General features: G+C 50.8%; 1 protein-coding gene across 2 annotated transcripts in view; it reads left to right on the top strand.

Annotated features, from left to right (window-relative positions):
• NCAN (neurocan) overlaps nt 1–13952 on the top strand; it is an 80799-nt gene extending 66847 nt beyond the window's left edge. Inside the window, exons 9-15 of one of the 2 annotated variants that reach the window (XM_053296082.1) lie at nt 264–380; nt 977–1090; nt 4316–4474; nt 4922–5004; nt 5410–5554; nt 9126–9308; nt 10449–13952. In XM_053296082.1, the coding sequence (XP_053152057.1) occupies nt 264–380; nt 977–1090; nt 4316–4474; nt 4922–5004; nt 5410–5554; nt 9126–9308; nt 10449–10603 (956 nt within the window). In that variant the 3' untranslated portion in view covers nt 10604–13952. Of the gene's footprint in view, nt 1–263; nt 381–976; nt 1091–4315; nt 4475–4921; nt 5005–5409; nt 5555–9125; nt 9309–10444 lie in introns of both variants that reach the window. The other variant, XM_053296083.1, reaches the window with a different exon arrangement.
• The last annotated feature ends 2612 nt before the right edge of the window (nt 13953–16564 follow it).

Below are 16564 nucleotides of genomic sequence, written 5' to 3'. Positions count from 1 at the left end.
CCACTCTTCCTATGACTGGCAAAATCAGACCAGATTATTCAAAACAACCAAACATTTCTCTAGTAAAAGAGGCATCTCATCCCCCTGTGTGAAAGAGGAAGCAGGTTGCCTCCTCTTAAGAGAGGCATGGCCTCCTTTACGAGAAGGGAGAACGACATCATCTCAGAAGAGGCATGCCCTCCTGTGAGTAAGGGAGACTGCCTCTCCTGAGGCACGTCTCTGCATTGCCACTCACAGCTTCTTTTCACATTTGTGTCTTTCAGCCGAAACTGACCCTTGTGATAACGATCCCTGTTTGCACGGTGGGACGTGTCAGTCCAACGGCAACCTCTCCAGCTGCAGCTGTCCGTGGGGATTCACAGGGGAGAACTGTGAAATAGGTGAGCGGGCGCCGAGGCTGCAAGCAGAGGCTGGGCAGCTGTTTGTCAGAGATGCTGCCGCAGATTCCAGCAATGAGCCGGGGTGGGGTGGGGTGTACACTAGAAGACCTCCAGGTCCCTTCTGCCACTAAAATACTGTGATTAAGTGTATGGTCTCAGGCAGCAGGGCGGACTTGGTGCCAGGTAGTTTTGTGTGTGTTCAGGAGCAAATATCTACAGCCGAAAGTTCTGTGTTCTTGCCTGAAAAGCTAGAGAGCTGCTGCCAGTCAGAGTAGGCAATACTGGGCCAAAAGGATCACAGGTCAGGCTCAGTAGGTGGCAACCGCGTCAGGAGCATCCGTAGCTCAGTGGAAGAGCATCTGCTTTGCATGCAGAAGGTCCCAGGTTCAATCCCTGGCATTTCCAGGTGTGTCTGGAAAAGGTTCCTGCTGAAACCTTGGAGAGTTGCTGCCAGACAGAGCAGACCACACTGAGCTAGAGGGACCAGGGTCTGACTCCACAGGAGACGGCTTGATATCTTCTGACTGGTCATGTGGTTTTGCTAAGTTTGAGACTTTGCCACTCACCACAAACGTCCGGTCTTTTCCTTCCGACAGATATCGACGACTGTTTGTCAAGCCCGTGCCAGAACGGAGGCACCTGCATCGACGAGATCAACTCCTTCGTCTGCCTCTGCCTTCCCAGCTACGGTGGGAGCTTGTGTGACCGAGGTGAGAAGGGACCCTTGGTTAGAGCCAGGCCCAGCCTAGAATAAAACAGTGCCGCTTCCTGGTCCTGAGATGCCTGTGCAGGTTGAAAAAGAGGAAAGAGACAGAAAAAAGCCAGAGAGGCGCATGGCCTGGATTTCAGGCCCTTGTGATCTTTTGGTTCTGGTTTTCTCTGGGCTAAAACACTTGGAGCTTTTAGCTGAGATGAAAGGCGTCAGTCGAGGAAAACCTGAGAAGAGACACTGACAAAAGCCAGGTATGTTGCAGAGGAAGGAGAACGAGAGGGAGGGAGGGAAGGGTTCTCTCCCTCTCTTGCAGCATGAGAACCTAGGGTCGTACAATGAGATGGATGGACTGGTGGAAGATTCGGGACAAATGAAAGAAAAGATCTTCAGGCGGTTAGCTTGTGGAACTCCCTGCCACCAGTGGCGGTGACGATTTAGATAGCTTGAAGCAGGGATTCAGAAAAATTCATGGAAGAGGGGAGGTCTGTCTCTGGTGGTTACCCGTCTGGAGTGGAAGTTTCCTTTCTACTCCCTCCAGAGCAGTTGCCCTGCCTTCACTGGGAGTGGAAGTTGCTCTTCCCTTGTACAGAGATAAGGGACGGCAGAAAGACTTGGGGAGGGGAAGGGTCCAGTTGATCTCCCCCCTGCAAAACCCCATGACGCAGCAGTTAAAGGAGGGAGGGATGCAGAAAGAATATTTCGGTCAAGGATTGAAAACGAGTCTGAGTTGATCTCAGTTGTACAAACATAAGTATATTCCACATCCAACAGCTCCACCCTGGAGTCAGACATACAAACCACTTCCTCCTCCCTCCTCCTCCTTCTCCTCTTCCTTCCTCTTCTGTCCCTCTCCCTGGGAGATCCCTTCGGTGCCAGAAGCCACCGTCTTGGTTGCCAAAGTGAACGCATCCTGTTAATCCAATCCGGTCCCTGGAGGCTCAGCTCTCCCTTGGCTCTGCTCTGGAGGCTGATAAACCTGGCCCCTCCCACTGAAAAGGGGGCAGATGTGGGTCCTTCCCTGCTGCGCCCTGTTAAGCAGAACAAAGCCCTTGCAAACAGGCAAATGTGGGAAGGACAGCTTCGCCACTTGGGATGGTGGTGGACTGCGCCACCCCCATTTCCTACCGCTTATTATTTCAGGGTGTATTTCTGTGCACTGTGAGAGATTTACAGGATGGGGTGGGGGGGGGAATTAACCACCCTTCCAAGGGGAAAAGCTACAGCTCCCACAAGGTTTCCTTTCCTCAGAGATCCAGGTGGTTCAAGCATCTCTGCTGGGATCTAAAGACGGGTCAGCGAACCCCCATTGGGTTTGTTCCACACTATCGACTCCAGCAAGCTTGACCCGGGAGCAGGAGCGTAGCAAGGTTGGAGTGGGCCCAGAGACGAGATTTTTAATTGCCACCTCCTCACTGCTTTCCTCTCCTTCTCCTGGCCCGATGTCTCTGCTAACTATCCCAACTAGTTACAAGGTGTAAATAACAGCAGAACCAACTAATACAAGGATTTAAGCCTGATATTTCAAAATAAGCACGCTGCCTGGAAATACATTTTCACTGAATACATACACGCACACTTCACAATATATATAGTGATATACATTGAATACTATATATTTGTGCTACTTTTAATGCCTAGAACACACTTGAAACACTCGCGGTAAGAGGATTTATGCTGCTTAGCTAGATAGATGGGGATCATGTGACGCCTCTGGGGGGGGCCTCAAGGCAGCGGGCCCCGAGACAAATGTCTCCGCTTGCCCAACGATAGTTATGCCCCTGTTGGGAGAAAGTGGGAGGACAACTTACAGGGTGGATTGGGTGACGGTCCCTTCCCTCAAGAGCAGTGTGGTAGCAAAGCCTTGCTCGAAAATTCCTCTCAGTGCCATCTGACGCCAATAAGTGTGGGGACTTGGGTTACACATGGCCGACGCTTGATATGCTCTCTGGCCCTACGGCGCTATGCTCATCAATGCATACGGATGCCACCTGACTTTCTCGTATTTCGCACCATCGGCCGTCACCATTTTATTTTTATTTTTTGTCTGCCATATTTCTATACCGCCCTATATGCAGATCTCTGTGTGAAACAGGAGGAGGGCACACCATCATTTTCAAAGTACGAAATTTCCCTTGCCAAAACAATCTCGACTGGTTGTAGCAAGCATGGCTTCTTCCCTTAGCTAAGCAGGTTGCATCTGAATGGGAGACTTGAAGTGTGAGCACTGTAAGATATTCCCCTTAGGTGATGGAGCTGCTCTGGGAAGAGCAGAAGGTTCCAAGTTCCCTCCCTGGCAGCATCTCCAAGATAGGGCTGGGAGAGATTCCTGCCTGCAACCTTGGAGAAGCTGCTGCCAGTCTGTGTAGACAATACTAAGCTAGATAGACCAATTGTCTGTCTGGCTCAGTATATGGCAGCTTCCTGTGTTCTGATCTGGCTCAGTATATGGCAGCTTCCTATGTTTCTCTGGGTGGCTTACAGTCTTAAAACACAACAATGAAAACATTGACGCAGTTAAAACCATTTGAAACACAGATGCAAAACTTAAAACTATAAATCAAGAGCCAGACTTGGCAAAGAGGCACCTTTTAACATGGTGATTCTCTTTTATTTAGCAGGAGGGAGAGTAACTGGCGCTCTCCACCCCCAGCACAGTACCCCTCCAGTGACTGTTGCTGGTGTCTATGTTTCTTTTTAGATTGTGAGCCCTTTGGGGACAGGGAGCCATCTTATTTATTTATTATTATTTCTCTGTGTAAACCGCCCTGAGCTATTTTGGTACAGAAATCGAATAAATACGTAAAATAATAATAACAAATTAAACAGGTATGTCTTCAGACTTTCCTGTAACACATCCAGAGGAAGGAAGGCTCCCCTTCTGTTAGGAAGTGCGTTCCAAAGTCCTGGGGCAACCCTGGGAAAGGCCCCGGTTTTGAGTCGCCACCAGCCGAGCAACCCGACCTCCTCTGATGGATCCAAATTGCGGTGGGGGCAAACCCCATTTGCCAAATCCACTGTTTAAAAAACGGAGCAACCAATACAAAACTCTTACACTCAAGATGCAAACCCCGGGGGGCCTTCACCGATTGCGGCCGGGCTGGTTGCCATGAGGCGGTTCACCCGGGCCCGCCACCTTTTCAACTCGCCATAGGTGAGCAGCGAGTGGCTTGGCTGCCTCCCTCTCTGTCTGACGGGGCCACCCTCTGCTTCTCTCTCCCGCTAGACACAGAGGGCTGCGACCACAACTGGCACAAGTTCCAAGGGCACTGCTACCGCTATTTTGCACACCGGCGCTCCTGGGAGGACGCAGAGCGGGACTGCCGCCGGCGGTCAGGTCACCTGACCAGCATCCACTCCTGGGAGGAGCACAGTTTCATCAGCGGTAAGTTGGTAGTCCGGGGCAAAGGGGAAGTGTGCTCACCGAAAACTTAAAGCACTGACTGACAACTAGATTTGTTTCAATTATATCCCACCCTTCCTACAAGCAGCTAAGGGCAGTGTAATGGTCCCCCGCCCCGTTTATCCTCACAACAACCCTGTGAGGTCGCTTAGGGCAAGAGAGAACGAATGGCCCGTGGTCACCTCATGAGGGATTTGAACCCGGGTCTCCTTGTTAGGATAAATGACATGTCTATCCCTCGCTTCCCCTGAAGAGCTCAGGGGAGTGTACTTGCGGTCTCCTCGCAACCATTCTGCCCCAAGGATCTTACAGTCTAGGAAGAGACACAACCATGGCCGGTGAGTGGTGGCGGGGCAGACAGAAAGAAGATGGGATCCTTTTGGCTACACATACTTTGGGGCGTAAACTCAACTGGTGCTTCTTGGGCAGGCTTTGGGCACGAGAACACGTGGATCGGACTCAATGACCGTATCGTGGAGCAGGATTTCCAGTGGACAGACAACACCGGCCTGGTGAGTGCTTCAGAAGGGAAACAGTTCTCATATATCAGGGTGGCTCAAATTATACGCAGATGGTCCCAGGTTTGATTAATAGCATCTCTAGTTAAATGGATCTTGTGTTGCAATGTGTCCCAAATCCCCTTCTTCCCAATTTCTCCCTTGCTTCTTTGCAGAATGTCGGATTACTTGGTTTTGTTTCCAAGTGTTAGGAATCCGACTCTTGTTTAGGTTTCATAGAAAGAATCTTGATTCGAATTGTGCATCGCATTGCAGCAGGATTGCTTTTCTAGAGCGTTTGGCCTGTCTTAGCCTGCAGAAACCTTTGAGAGGAATTAATAGCTAAGCAGAGGTGCAGAGAATGAACCAAACTACTGTCCCAGGGCCCAGTTTAATTCTGCTTCCGCCCCCCTCTGCTAGCAATACGAGAACTGGCGAGAAAACCAGCCTGATAATTTCTTTGCGGGCGGCGAGGATTGCGTGGTTCTGGTTTCGCACGAGACTGGGAAATGGAATGACGTTCCTTGCAACTACAACCTGCCTTACGTCTGCAAGAAGGACACAGGTAAAAAAGAAAAAGAAATACACACCCTGTGTACAGTGGGATATCTGACAGCGATTTTTCCTTGTGCTATAACCCTAAATACAGTTACTCAGAAGTAAGCCCCATTGCACACTGTGGGAGTTACTTTTGAGTAAATACATGTAGGATTACACTTCAGGGCTGAAGAGAAAGCTGATGTATTACTATATGATGCTCTACAGTGCCGCCAGGGCAGGTGGCCAGAGGTGGTATTGCATCTACCAGGTCTACAGGCATCAGATGATGCCATAGGCCAATAGGTTTCCACCAGAGCTTATAAACTGTCTCTTGCATGGTGTCTCTGTGCAACACATCAACCAGGAACAATTCATGCTTCTCCCAAGTTGTCTATTCCTCCCTGCCTGCTTCCTGGCTTCTAGGAGCATCTAGGTCTACTGCTGCTAACCATGGCTACCCTGACAAATCAAAGCTTCATCAGTGATAGCTCATAGCTGCTTTTTGCTTGCAGCCACCTTGGGGATATCGCTTGCACCCAACTGGCTGGTGGCAGAAGGCTGTGAAGCTAGTTTGCCTGGACTGATTAATAGCATAACAGCAGCCCTGCGAGATTAGACCTAAGGTCCATCTAGTCCAGGATCCTATTTCTGACGGTGTCCAGTTAGTAGAAGAAAAGAGGAAGAGATGGTCTTGTGAAAGAGAGCGTGAATTGTCCCCTTTGCTAAGCAGTGTCCACCCTTGGCTTGCATTTGGATGAGTGATTACACTTTGACATTGGGGTAAATACAGGCATAACCTTTTAAAAAATCTATATTTTAAGGCATCATCTTAAATTCAGAGTCGCCTTCTATTTGAGCAAATATAACATTCCCATTAGGAGATGGAGCCATGCTTGCAGGCAGAAGCTCTCAGGTTCAGTCCCTGACAGCATAGGGACATAGGAAGCTGCCATATACTGAGTCAGAGCATTGGTCCATCTAGCTCAGTACTGTCTACACAGACTGGCAGCGGCTTTTCCTCCAAGGTCGCAGGCAGGAGTCTCTCTCAGCCCTCTCTTGGAGATGCTGACAGGGAGGGAACGTGGAACCTTCTGCTCTTCCCAGAGTGGCTCCATCCCCTGAGGGGAATGTCTTACAGAGCTCACACATCAAGTCTCCCATTCATTTGCAACCAAGGTGGACCTTGCTTAGCTAAGGGAACAAGTCGTGCTTGGTACCATAAGACCAGCTCTCCTCTCAGATAGGGCTAAAGATGCTTCTTCCTGGAACCTGGGATCACTGATGCTAGTCATTGTAGACAAGACTGAGCTAGCTGAACCACTGGTCTGACTCAGATATAAGGCAGCGTCCTATGGTCCTATGAGTACCTTGTTTGCAGCGGGTTTGCCGAGTCAAGGTTTCCATTGAGGCAGGGTGGAGGCGAGATTCCTGAGAGATCTTCAGACCTTGGACAACTCCAGGGGAGGGTGAGAACCAGGCAACAACACCTTGGCACGGCTCTGAGGTCAGCACCACAAACAGCTCTAAGCTGCAGAGCCTGAACTGGCGTGTAACCCCAGAGCAGGTATGATGGTGCTCCAGCAAAGGTCTGGAGACCACTGCAGCCTTATGTAGATTGCTGGATAGTTAGGGTGGTTGACCCCGACCTCTTTCTGAAGAGGCTTCTGAGTTTTAAAGGGGCTTTGTCTGATTTCTCACACGCTGACTCTTCATGCACTGGAGGTTTGGTTTCAACTGTCACATCCTCAGGGGACACCCTTGAACCTGCTGTTCATGAAAGGACAAAACATACAAGACAGCCTATTTTAAGGTCAAGTTTGGGGGAGGATTGCTTTGCTCACCAAGGCAGTAAGTTAAAACTGAGACAGGTTTAGAAGACCAGAAATCTTTCACTAAAGTGTTATTGACAACAAATTAAAGCTGAGATGTTTGCATAATTGGGCATTTGGCTCAACTCTCCTGCCCAGCGTCGGGCAGGCTAGTTTTCTTGCTTTTCGGCCCTCCTAAATCATGCACAGCCCGTATCCTCATCCATTTCCTCAGCTTTAATTGGATCCAAACCCAGCCATTAAAACTATTAACCCCACCCTTCTTTATCTAGAAAGTTCCATTAAACCTCCTGCTGTTTGCGGCAAGCCTTAAAAGCAGGGCTTCCTATTCCCGCAGGCGAGGGGCTAATGATGGATTGCTCCCAATAAAAGATGTTAATTAAATATGCAAATTCTTTTCCCCCCTCCTCACATGCCTTAGTACAGCTCCATCCATTGACCAACTGCCTGGCTCAGATGAGATTTATAAGGTTGTCACTGTCTGCCTTAGTATGCAATAAGCATCACCACTTAAGCAAGCAAAAGAGGAGTCCGTGTAGATCTATCCAACTCAAGCTGGTTTATGCACAGGGAATCCTCTTTCCTCTTTTGTCCCTCCCCGTGGCTGAAATGAAAACTGGGAGTTTCTCGGGGCAGGGATGTATCAGTTTCTGCTTCTCAGACTCTTTGGAGTTTCGTAGACATCCATGGCATTATCACAGTCTAGTAGATCATGCTAGAACTCACGGGGTTGTCCAATGAAATGGATGGGCAGTAGATTTAGGAGAGATCAAAGAGAGGGTTTCACACGCAGTGTAGGATTAGTTTATGGGACTCACTGCCCCAAGATGTGGCTGTGGCTGCTGGCTTGGACCTCCCCAGTGAGGTTCGCCTGGCACCATCACTTTGTTCCTTTAGACACCAGATGAAGACCTTTCTGTTCATTCAGACTTTTAAAAATGGATTTTTTAAAACCCAAGTTTTAAATTATTTTGTATTGGTGGGATTTTCGTGTGGGGTTCTGGGGTGTGTTTGTGTGTGTTGTGATTTGATAGGTATGATGTGTCTTTATTGGATGTTTTAATGTTGTGTTGTGAGCTGCCCAGAGACAAATTTATGGGGGAGGTGAAGGAGGAGTGGTCTATCAGTGGTGATTAGTTATGATGTCTAAATAGAACCTCCAGAGTGAGAGGCAGTCTACCAGCTCTCCTATGGGAGGAGAGCTGGTCTTGTGGGTAGCAAGCATGACTTGTCCCTTTTGCTAAGCAAGGTCCACCATGGTTGCATATGAATGAATGGGAGACCACATGTGTGAACATTGTAAGATTTTGCTCTTAGGGGATGGGGCCACTCTGGGAAGAGCACCTGCATGCTTGCATGCAGAAGGTCCCAAGTTCCCTCCCTGGAAGCATCTCCAGGATAGGGCTGAGAGAGACTCCTGCCTGAAACCTTGGAGAAGCCACTGCCAGTCTGTGAAGACAATATTGAGCTAGATAGACCAAGGGTCTGACTCAGTATATGGCAGCTTCCTATGGTACTACCAGAGGCAATTCTGAATTTCAGTTGCCGGCCCAGGGGACAGTCAGAAGGGGAGGACTATCACCTTCAGACACTGCTACTGAGCTTCCTGGAGGTATCTGGCCGTCCCCTGTTGGAAACAGGAAGCTGGGCTATATGGTCCCTTTTTTCTGATCCAGCAGGGCTCCCCTTAGGTTAATCAGTCTATCCATCCGTAATTGTCACGGAGGTTTCATGTTTCCTTCCCCCTCCCCACACCTTCCTCTGCAGTGCTGTGTGGGCCTCCCCCCGTGGTGGAAAATGCCTCCCCCATTGGCAAGAAGAGAGAGAAGTACAGCGTCCATTCCGTCGTCCGCTACCAGTGCGAGGAAGGCTTCATCCAGAGGCACTTGCCCACCATTAAGTGCCACGTGAACGGGACGTGGGACAGGCCCCGAATCCTCTGCACAAAACGTGAGCTCCCCATGCGAGACCCGGTGCTCGTTTGCAGCAGCCCAGTGGGGTGAGCCGGGTGGTCCCTGGAGGGGGTTTGCCAAGGAGTCCTTCCCCAGGCAGTCTGGACTCTGCAACCTCCGGCTCGTTTCATCCGGGGTTGAGCTGCCCGGACTTTGCCTGCAAAGAATCTTGGGAGCTGAACAGAACGTCGGACAAAGTTGGCCGGGACCTGCAAGGGCTTCTAGTTGGGTGCTGAGAATTCTCGTTGGGAGGTTCTGTGGCTCTCCCTTCCCTGGAGAAAGGGGTGGCTATTGATAAAGTTTGGAGGCTGCAGCGTAGCCCCTGTAGGGGGCGCTGCCTGATCCTTGCCCTCCTCGGCCACTGATAATCTGGGTGGCCCCCACCCCTGTGTCTTGGTCACACTGACAGCAGGTTGGGAACTGGACCAGAGGGAGGGAGGGAGGGAAGGTTGGGAAACCCCTTTAAGAGGGGTTTAGATAAATTCACGGAGGACAGCTCTCTCAGCGGCTACTAGTCGGAGGGCTATAAGCCAGCTTCTAAATAAGTCCAGCAAGATGCCTCCAAATACCAGTTGCAGGGGAGCAACAGCAGGAGAGAGGGCCTGCCCCTTTCAACTCCTGCCTGTGGGTTTCCCAGAGGCATCTGGTGGGCCACTGTGCGAAACAGGATGCTGGACTAGATGGGCTTCCTTGGGCCCGATCCTGCAGCAAGGCTGTTCTTATGTCGTTCAACCAGGGCTGCTCAACTTTGCCCCCCCACCCAGCTGTTTTGGAACTACAACGCCCATAATCCCCAGCCACAGTGGCCCATAGACAAAGGTTGCGGGAATTGTAGGCCAACATCTGCAAGAGGGCCAAAGCGGAGCAGCCCTGCCTTAAACTGTTGGGAGAAAGAGAGGAAAGGAAGGGGAAAGAAGGGGAAATAGAATAAGAAAGGAGGCGAGTGGAATGAGTGGGAAATGGCTAGAGGGACGGGAGGAAGGGAGGAGGATGAATTGCTGGATGGGAAGAAGGTAAAGAGAGAGAAACTCTTCTTCGCAGTCTTTTGAGAGGTGGGTGGGGAGGGGGGTGTTGTCCCAAGACCCCGGACTGGGCTGCTGACGCCGCTTGCCTCCTTCCGTTGCCTCTGTGTAGCCAGACGGTCGCACAGAACCCGGCGGCATCACCGCCACCACCACCAGCACCACCAGCACCACCGCCACAAACCCCGGAAGGACCGGAGGAAACGGCAGAAGCGCCCGAAGCTGGACTGGACGGAGGAGGATGGCAACTACTTTTAACGACGGGCCCTGACGAAAGCACAAGTCCCCTCTCCCCGACCCCGCTGCCCCCCTCCCGACCCTCCCAGGATGCGAGAGGCTTGCGTGTGTGACAGGAATTGTGGATGCCTTCCCTGCCCGCCCCGCCCCACATCTGCTCCCCCCATTGATAAAATCTCTTTTCTTAGCCTCTGACCCAGAGCCCACTCATGTGAATGGCGCAGGTATGCTGAAGCGCATGGCTCCTCTGCGTATGCGCCGGTTGGCAACATTGCCACAAGGATCCGTTGTGTGTGTGGAATCAGGTGCAGAATCCAGCTCTCTGAGAATCTCAGCTTTAAAAAAAACCAACACCAACCCACCAAGTTGCTAGCCTTCTTCGCCTCAAAAATACACTTGAATGTACAAGCTGAAATTGCAGAGGGCTGAATAAGCTATCCCATGGCCCGTGCGGAGGAAAATGGCAATTCAGTACCCAGCTTAGCTCCCATGACCGGCCAAACCAGAATAAATTATGCAAAACCAGCAAAATCAATACAGCATCCATTATGCAAAATAAATTATGCAAATAGTACCATTTGCGTAATTTATGTGGGTTACAGGGGTTGACTTTTCAGGGTACAGAGCTTTTCCTTCCCGCTGTTTCTCCCAAGGAAGGGCTGCACAAATTTTGGCCTGCCTGTGGATGTTGGACTACAACTCCCATCATCCTGGGCTGTTGGCCACGATGGCAGGGGATGATGGGAATGGTAGTCCAGCAACAGCTGAGGAGCTGACTTTGTAAAGCTCTGTTCTAACAGAATCTTCATTCTTTCCCTGGTCCTCTACCAATCTTTGGAAAACCATTTCCCCCTTTCTAGCACATGAGATATCTATTCAATAGAAGAGATTTGGGCGATGGGGTGGGGGCAGGGGGTGCTCATCCTGTTTGCTGTGCTTCTAACAGCTGCACAAATGTACCCCAAGGCAACACACTCCCCTCTTTGCCATCTAAGCATGGAGAGATCTCGCGTTGCTAAGTGGTCCAGGGTACCAACCAGGAGTGACACATCCTGATGAACGGGGCGGATGGGGGGCGGGGTTTGCCAAAGGTGGCACAGCTGCCTCCACTTGCTCCTCTCGGACCCACCCTGTGCTGCCTGCAGGCTGGCCATTCATCAGGTAGAGCTATGTAGCTCACCGTGCAGCTTTACCTGGTGAATGGCTCACCTGCAGGCAGCACAGCTCTCATTACTGTTGGGGCCAGGTGGGATGGGAGGGAGGGAATCAAACAGAGCTCCCGGAAGGAGAGGCCACTGTGTTTCCTTTGGTGCCTCCCCTCCCAGCGAGTTAGGACCAGCCATTCCTACGACCCTCCATGATTTGGCAACCCTTCCCACCCTCCCGCCCCCCCAAGCTCAGATCACGCCTCCGCCACAGACTCAGCCGGGTGCTTTCCAGCTTAGACCCTGCAATGGGGGTCACGGCGTCTCTCGGAAGTGTGCTTCCACACTTCCTGTGTTGTGACGCCGCAGTCCCGACGCTGGCAGCAGGGTGCCGCTCACATTTCCGATGCCTTGTTTCAGATTTAATCGCTCCCCCTGCTGGGCACTTTGCTATTTACGTTTTGAATGTGATTTGCCGGAACGGAAGCATTTTGCCACTGTTGAGAGGCTAAGCTGGAAAGCGCCCAGGTGACCTTAAGTGAGCTGCAGATGCCATGCCTCAGTCTTTCCCATCTGCAGTATAGGTACAATACCTCCTTCCCACCTCAACAGGGTTTCTGCAAGAACTGCAAAATCACATTCCTGAAGCACTTCCCGTGTCCCCAAAGCACGAGCAAAACCCTGGGTCATGTAATTAATTGCCTTTATCTGGTTGCCTAGATCCTCATGAAGATTTTTTTTTTAAACACCCCACTTCGTGGAGAGTCAGCACTGATCCCAGCTCTGTTTAGTTCCCCCAACACCTGTTTTCCCAACTCCTATGTTTGGATTTAGGACCACTTCGGGTGGTACATGTTTCCTACGGGGGGGAAATTCTGTGTAGATGCCAGCAAGGTGTGGGGCAACCCACGCAGGAAGCGCCACATGCTATAAATTGCACAAGTTCTGGCTTTGCAGTGCATTTGCACCATAGTGCAAACAGAGAGCAAGCTGGGGGTGGGGGCACTTGTGAGCTCAGTCTTGTACGCCCACCTGTCCTTTCACCGTTTGGCGCCACTGCTGCTCTTAAAACAACCAGATAAAGTCCTCCTGAGCATAGACAGAGTGCAATTCCACACTCACAACTGAGCAATAGCAGCTTGGCCCCAGTTAATCCAGGGCTTCCTTCCCGGCGCAGTCCCTCTCTCTTCTTAGAAATCAAGAATAGCTCCCTTGATCACTGACTGGGAAGTGTCCAGAAATTCAGGGTCCATTTGAAATTTCCTCATCCAAATTCTTCTCTGGATTTTGGAGTCTGATTTCTTCCATTCATTTGTGTCTTTGCTCTTCCCTGACAACTGCACACTTCGGTGGACCACCACCACCAACAACAACAACAACAACAAAAGCCACCGTGATGCAACTGGATATACTGCCATGTTCAAATTATTTTGTGAGGTGTTTTACTAACACTCCAGAGCACATCGGTAAAACACTACACAGAAATATTTTTGATGCGATCATCAAATGACCTTTTTCTTTGGCAGTGTTTTATGAATGCACTTTGGAACATCAACACCACAGATGGGGAGAAGCTGCCAGGGACATGAAGAAACTGAAATCTCTCTGCTCAATTGCATATGCTCCAATTCTAAAAGTAATTGTAGAAATCCACCTAGGAAAACTGGGGTTCAAGTGGAGTGGGATGCAGGGCACAGAAAACTTCCGGAATAATAAAGGAATGGAGTGGGGAGGTGGAAGGAGAACCCACTCGCAGCACCAGAACTCTATTTTGGAATGTTAAAACATATAGAGGTGATAGTGGTATGGCCCATGATAAACCTTACTCTGCTGGCTCATACCTGCTCATCTTCACTACCCGTGTGAACAAATGGTGGTCATTTTCACTACTCTTGTGCACAGCTGGTGACCACACTCTTAAAGGTACACATTGATTTAACTCCTTCCCCTCTACACAGAACTGTTTTTCTGTGAAGAAAACATGCCCCCCCCTTGAAGTTGGGTTCCATGCGTGTGTGTTTGTGCGAGAGTGTGCGTACGCACGAGGGCAAGTATGGGGCATGAGGTCGACACCTCTCCGACTTCTGCTGTTTCCACATAACCGCAGTGTCTAGTTTTCCTCTGTGTGTTCCCTCTCCCACCCCTGTGGTGTTTCCGGAAAAGGGGGAGGCAGGGGTCAAAACGCACCCTTTGCAGTTTCTGTACTGCTGGACATTTTAATAAAGTTTTTTAACAGTTCCTAAGCCCATTGCCTGATTCTTTCGTTGGCTGCTGCTTCCCCTCCGTGAACCCACGACAAAGCTGCCATGATTGATTTAACATGGTGGAAATGCGTTGTGGCAGCTGATTCGATACTCCGATACAGTATCTGCCTGAGACTGCATTCTCTTAAAGCCCATTTCTTTAATTTCTCCCCCAATTTCCATTTAAATGAACTTTCTAATCAGGGAGGGGGACGACACAATAGGGCACGTCATTTTTTCAGTGCTTCGTCCCAACACGGGGTCGGCCAGTGAAACTGAGGAGCAAATCAGGAGAGACAAAAGCAAAGACTTTTCCGCACAGCGAGGAATTCAGTTATGGAAATGGCTGCCAGAATTTGCGGCAATAGCCCTGGCATCCTTGTGTACAGAGTGCAGCATGCAAACGCATTTTCACAGCCTTTAGATCATCATGCATACCTTTTCCTCTGCATTACCAACAGCACATCCACATTGTGGGAACACTGCAAATAATGCCATCTCAGTGCAATTGGATTTGTGGTGGAATCATTGCTTTTACGCAGTGTTTTATCGACGTGTATTGGGCATCAAACAAAGTTCCTTGAGCATCTCGGCTTATGTTTGCATTTTTAAAAAGCAAATCTCGAATGCTCATGAGAGAAGCAAAACACCACACAGAAAAGGAACTCGGTGCCATCAAAGCCAATGGGGTGCTTTTTTGCAGTGTTTTAGCCACAACCTGAAAGAGCAGTACACCAGGGCAAACTTTGTTGGGGCAAACCTGGCGTGCTCTGATTTGGGCATTAATCTGAGGAATGCTCAAAGCTACAGCGGAATTCAGAACAAGTCGGGGGCAGTCCAATGGACTGCAGTGCCTGAGACACACAGCCCTGCCCCACACCCTGATGGGGCAAAGGGAGAAGGGGGCAGGGAGGAGGGAAGGTTGTCAGACCAGCAGCCTCCTGAGCCACAGGCTCAGATCAGTCCCAAAGAGCTGCTCTGGGGGCAACAGGCAGAAGCGCCTCGCCTCTCAAGAATCTGCTGCCTGAGGACAGCTGCCTTGCCTTGCCTCATGGAAGGGCTGCTCCTGGAAGGAAGGGATGCAAGGCTGAGCTCGCCAGCAAAGCAAAAGAAGAGACCGCCAGTGGGGATCCTCATGTCCTAGGAGGCGGTGCAATCCAGTGCTTGCATCCACCTGGCAAGCCGCCCCGAGGAGAGCTGGTCTTGTGGTAGCAAGCATGACTTGTCCCCTTAGCTGACAGCAAGAGGTAGGTTGTCTTCTGAAACAGCCGATAATTGAATTGTAGGGCAACTGTGGTCTGTTTTGTGGGGGAGGAAACATGGAGTTGGTTCAAGTGGAGAGGCTTTGAGGCTCAGAAAATGCCCATGGCGCTCAATCATCTGGGAGCTGATTAACCATGATTGACTTTGGAGAGGAGAGCTGGTCTGGTGGCAGCAAGCATGACTTGTCCCCATAGCTAAGCAGGGTCTGCCCTGGTTTGCATATGAATGGGTGACTAGAAGTGTGAGCACTGCAAGATATTCCCCTCAGGGGATGAAGCCGCTCTGGGAAGAGCAGAAGGTTCCCAGTTCCCTCCCTGGCAGCATCTCCAAGATCGGGCTGAGAGAGACTCCTGCCTGCAACCTTGGAGAAGCTGCTGCCAGTCTGGGAAGACAATACTGAGCTAGATAGACCCATGGTCTGACTCAGTATATGGCAGCTTCCTCTGTTCCTATGTTTGTTCCTATGTCTCCGTTCTCCAGCCAGCTCCAAGCCCATTCTCAGCCCATTCAGCGTCACTCCCACCCACCAGGGCTGCTCCTTCCCTGGGTTGCTTGACTTGCCCAGAGCTTCTCGGGAGGAGCTGCGCTAATGATGCCAACCTGTCAGGGAGGCGTCTGGGTCTTTTCTCACGAAGGCCTCTGCATAACCCGCAGCAAGTAACAGGCACCTGTGTGGCGCCATCCTGGATCTGCCCGTTGCCCTCATAAGGTGCTCAGCATAGGTGCTGTGCTGTGCGCCTGATATGCCAGCCTTTGGCACACAGCATGTGCGGCTGCCATCTCCCAGAGAATTGTGCCAACAAAGAGCTTCCCCCTGCACACGTAATTGCCACATGCCACTTAAGGTGGCGCAGCAGGGAAAGGCTTGACTAACAAGCAGAAGGTTGCCAGTTCGAGTCCCCGCTGCTATTATATCGGGCAGCAGTGATACAGGAAGATGTTGAAAGGCAGCCTCTCATACTGCGCGGGAGGAGGCCATGGTCAACCCCTCCTGTATTCTCCCAAAGACAACCCCAGGGCTCTGTGGGCTCCAGGAGTCGTATGGCAAGGCTCGTATGGCTGAGCTCAGCAGCAGAGCTTCAGCTTGGGATGCAGAAGGTTCAAGGTCTTGCAGCATCTCCCAGTAAAAGGTAAAGTGTGCCATCAAGTCAGTTCCGACTTGATGGCACACTTTACCTTTTACTGGGAGATGCTGCAAGACCTTGAACCTTCTGCATCCCAAGCTGAAGCTCTGCTGCTGAGCTCAGTCATACGAGCCTTGCTTCTGGATACTTCCCTCGACACACCTCTGATGCAAGGGGGCAGAGTTAAGGGTGCCGTGCATGGCACAAAAAAACCAACCCT

The sequence above is a fragment of the Hemicordylus capensis genome, chromosome 2 (genome assembly GCF_027244095.1).
Source record: "Hemicordylus capensis ecotype Gifberg chromosome 2, rHemCap1.1.pri, whole genome shotgun sequence".
NCBI classification, from domain to species: Eukaryota; Metazoa; Chordata; class Lepidosauria; order Squamata; family Cordylidae; genus Hemicordylus; species Hemicordylus capensis.
The sequence above is the reverse complement of the archived record's forward strand: the minus strand, read 5'-3'. Positions and strand labels throughout refer to the sequence as shown.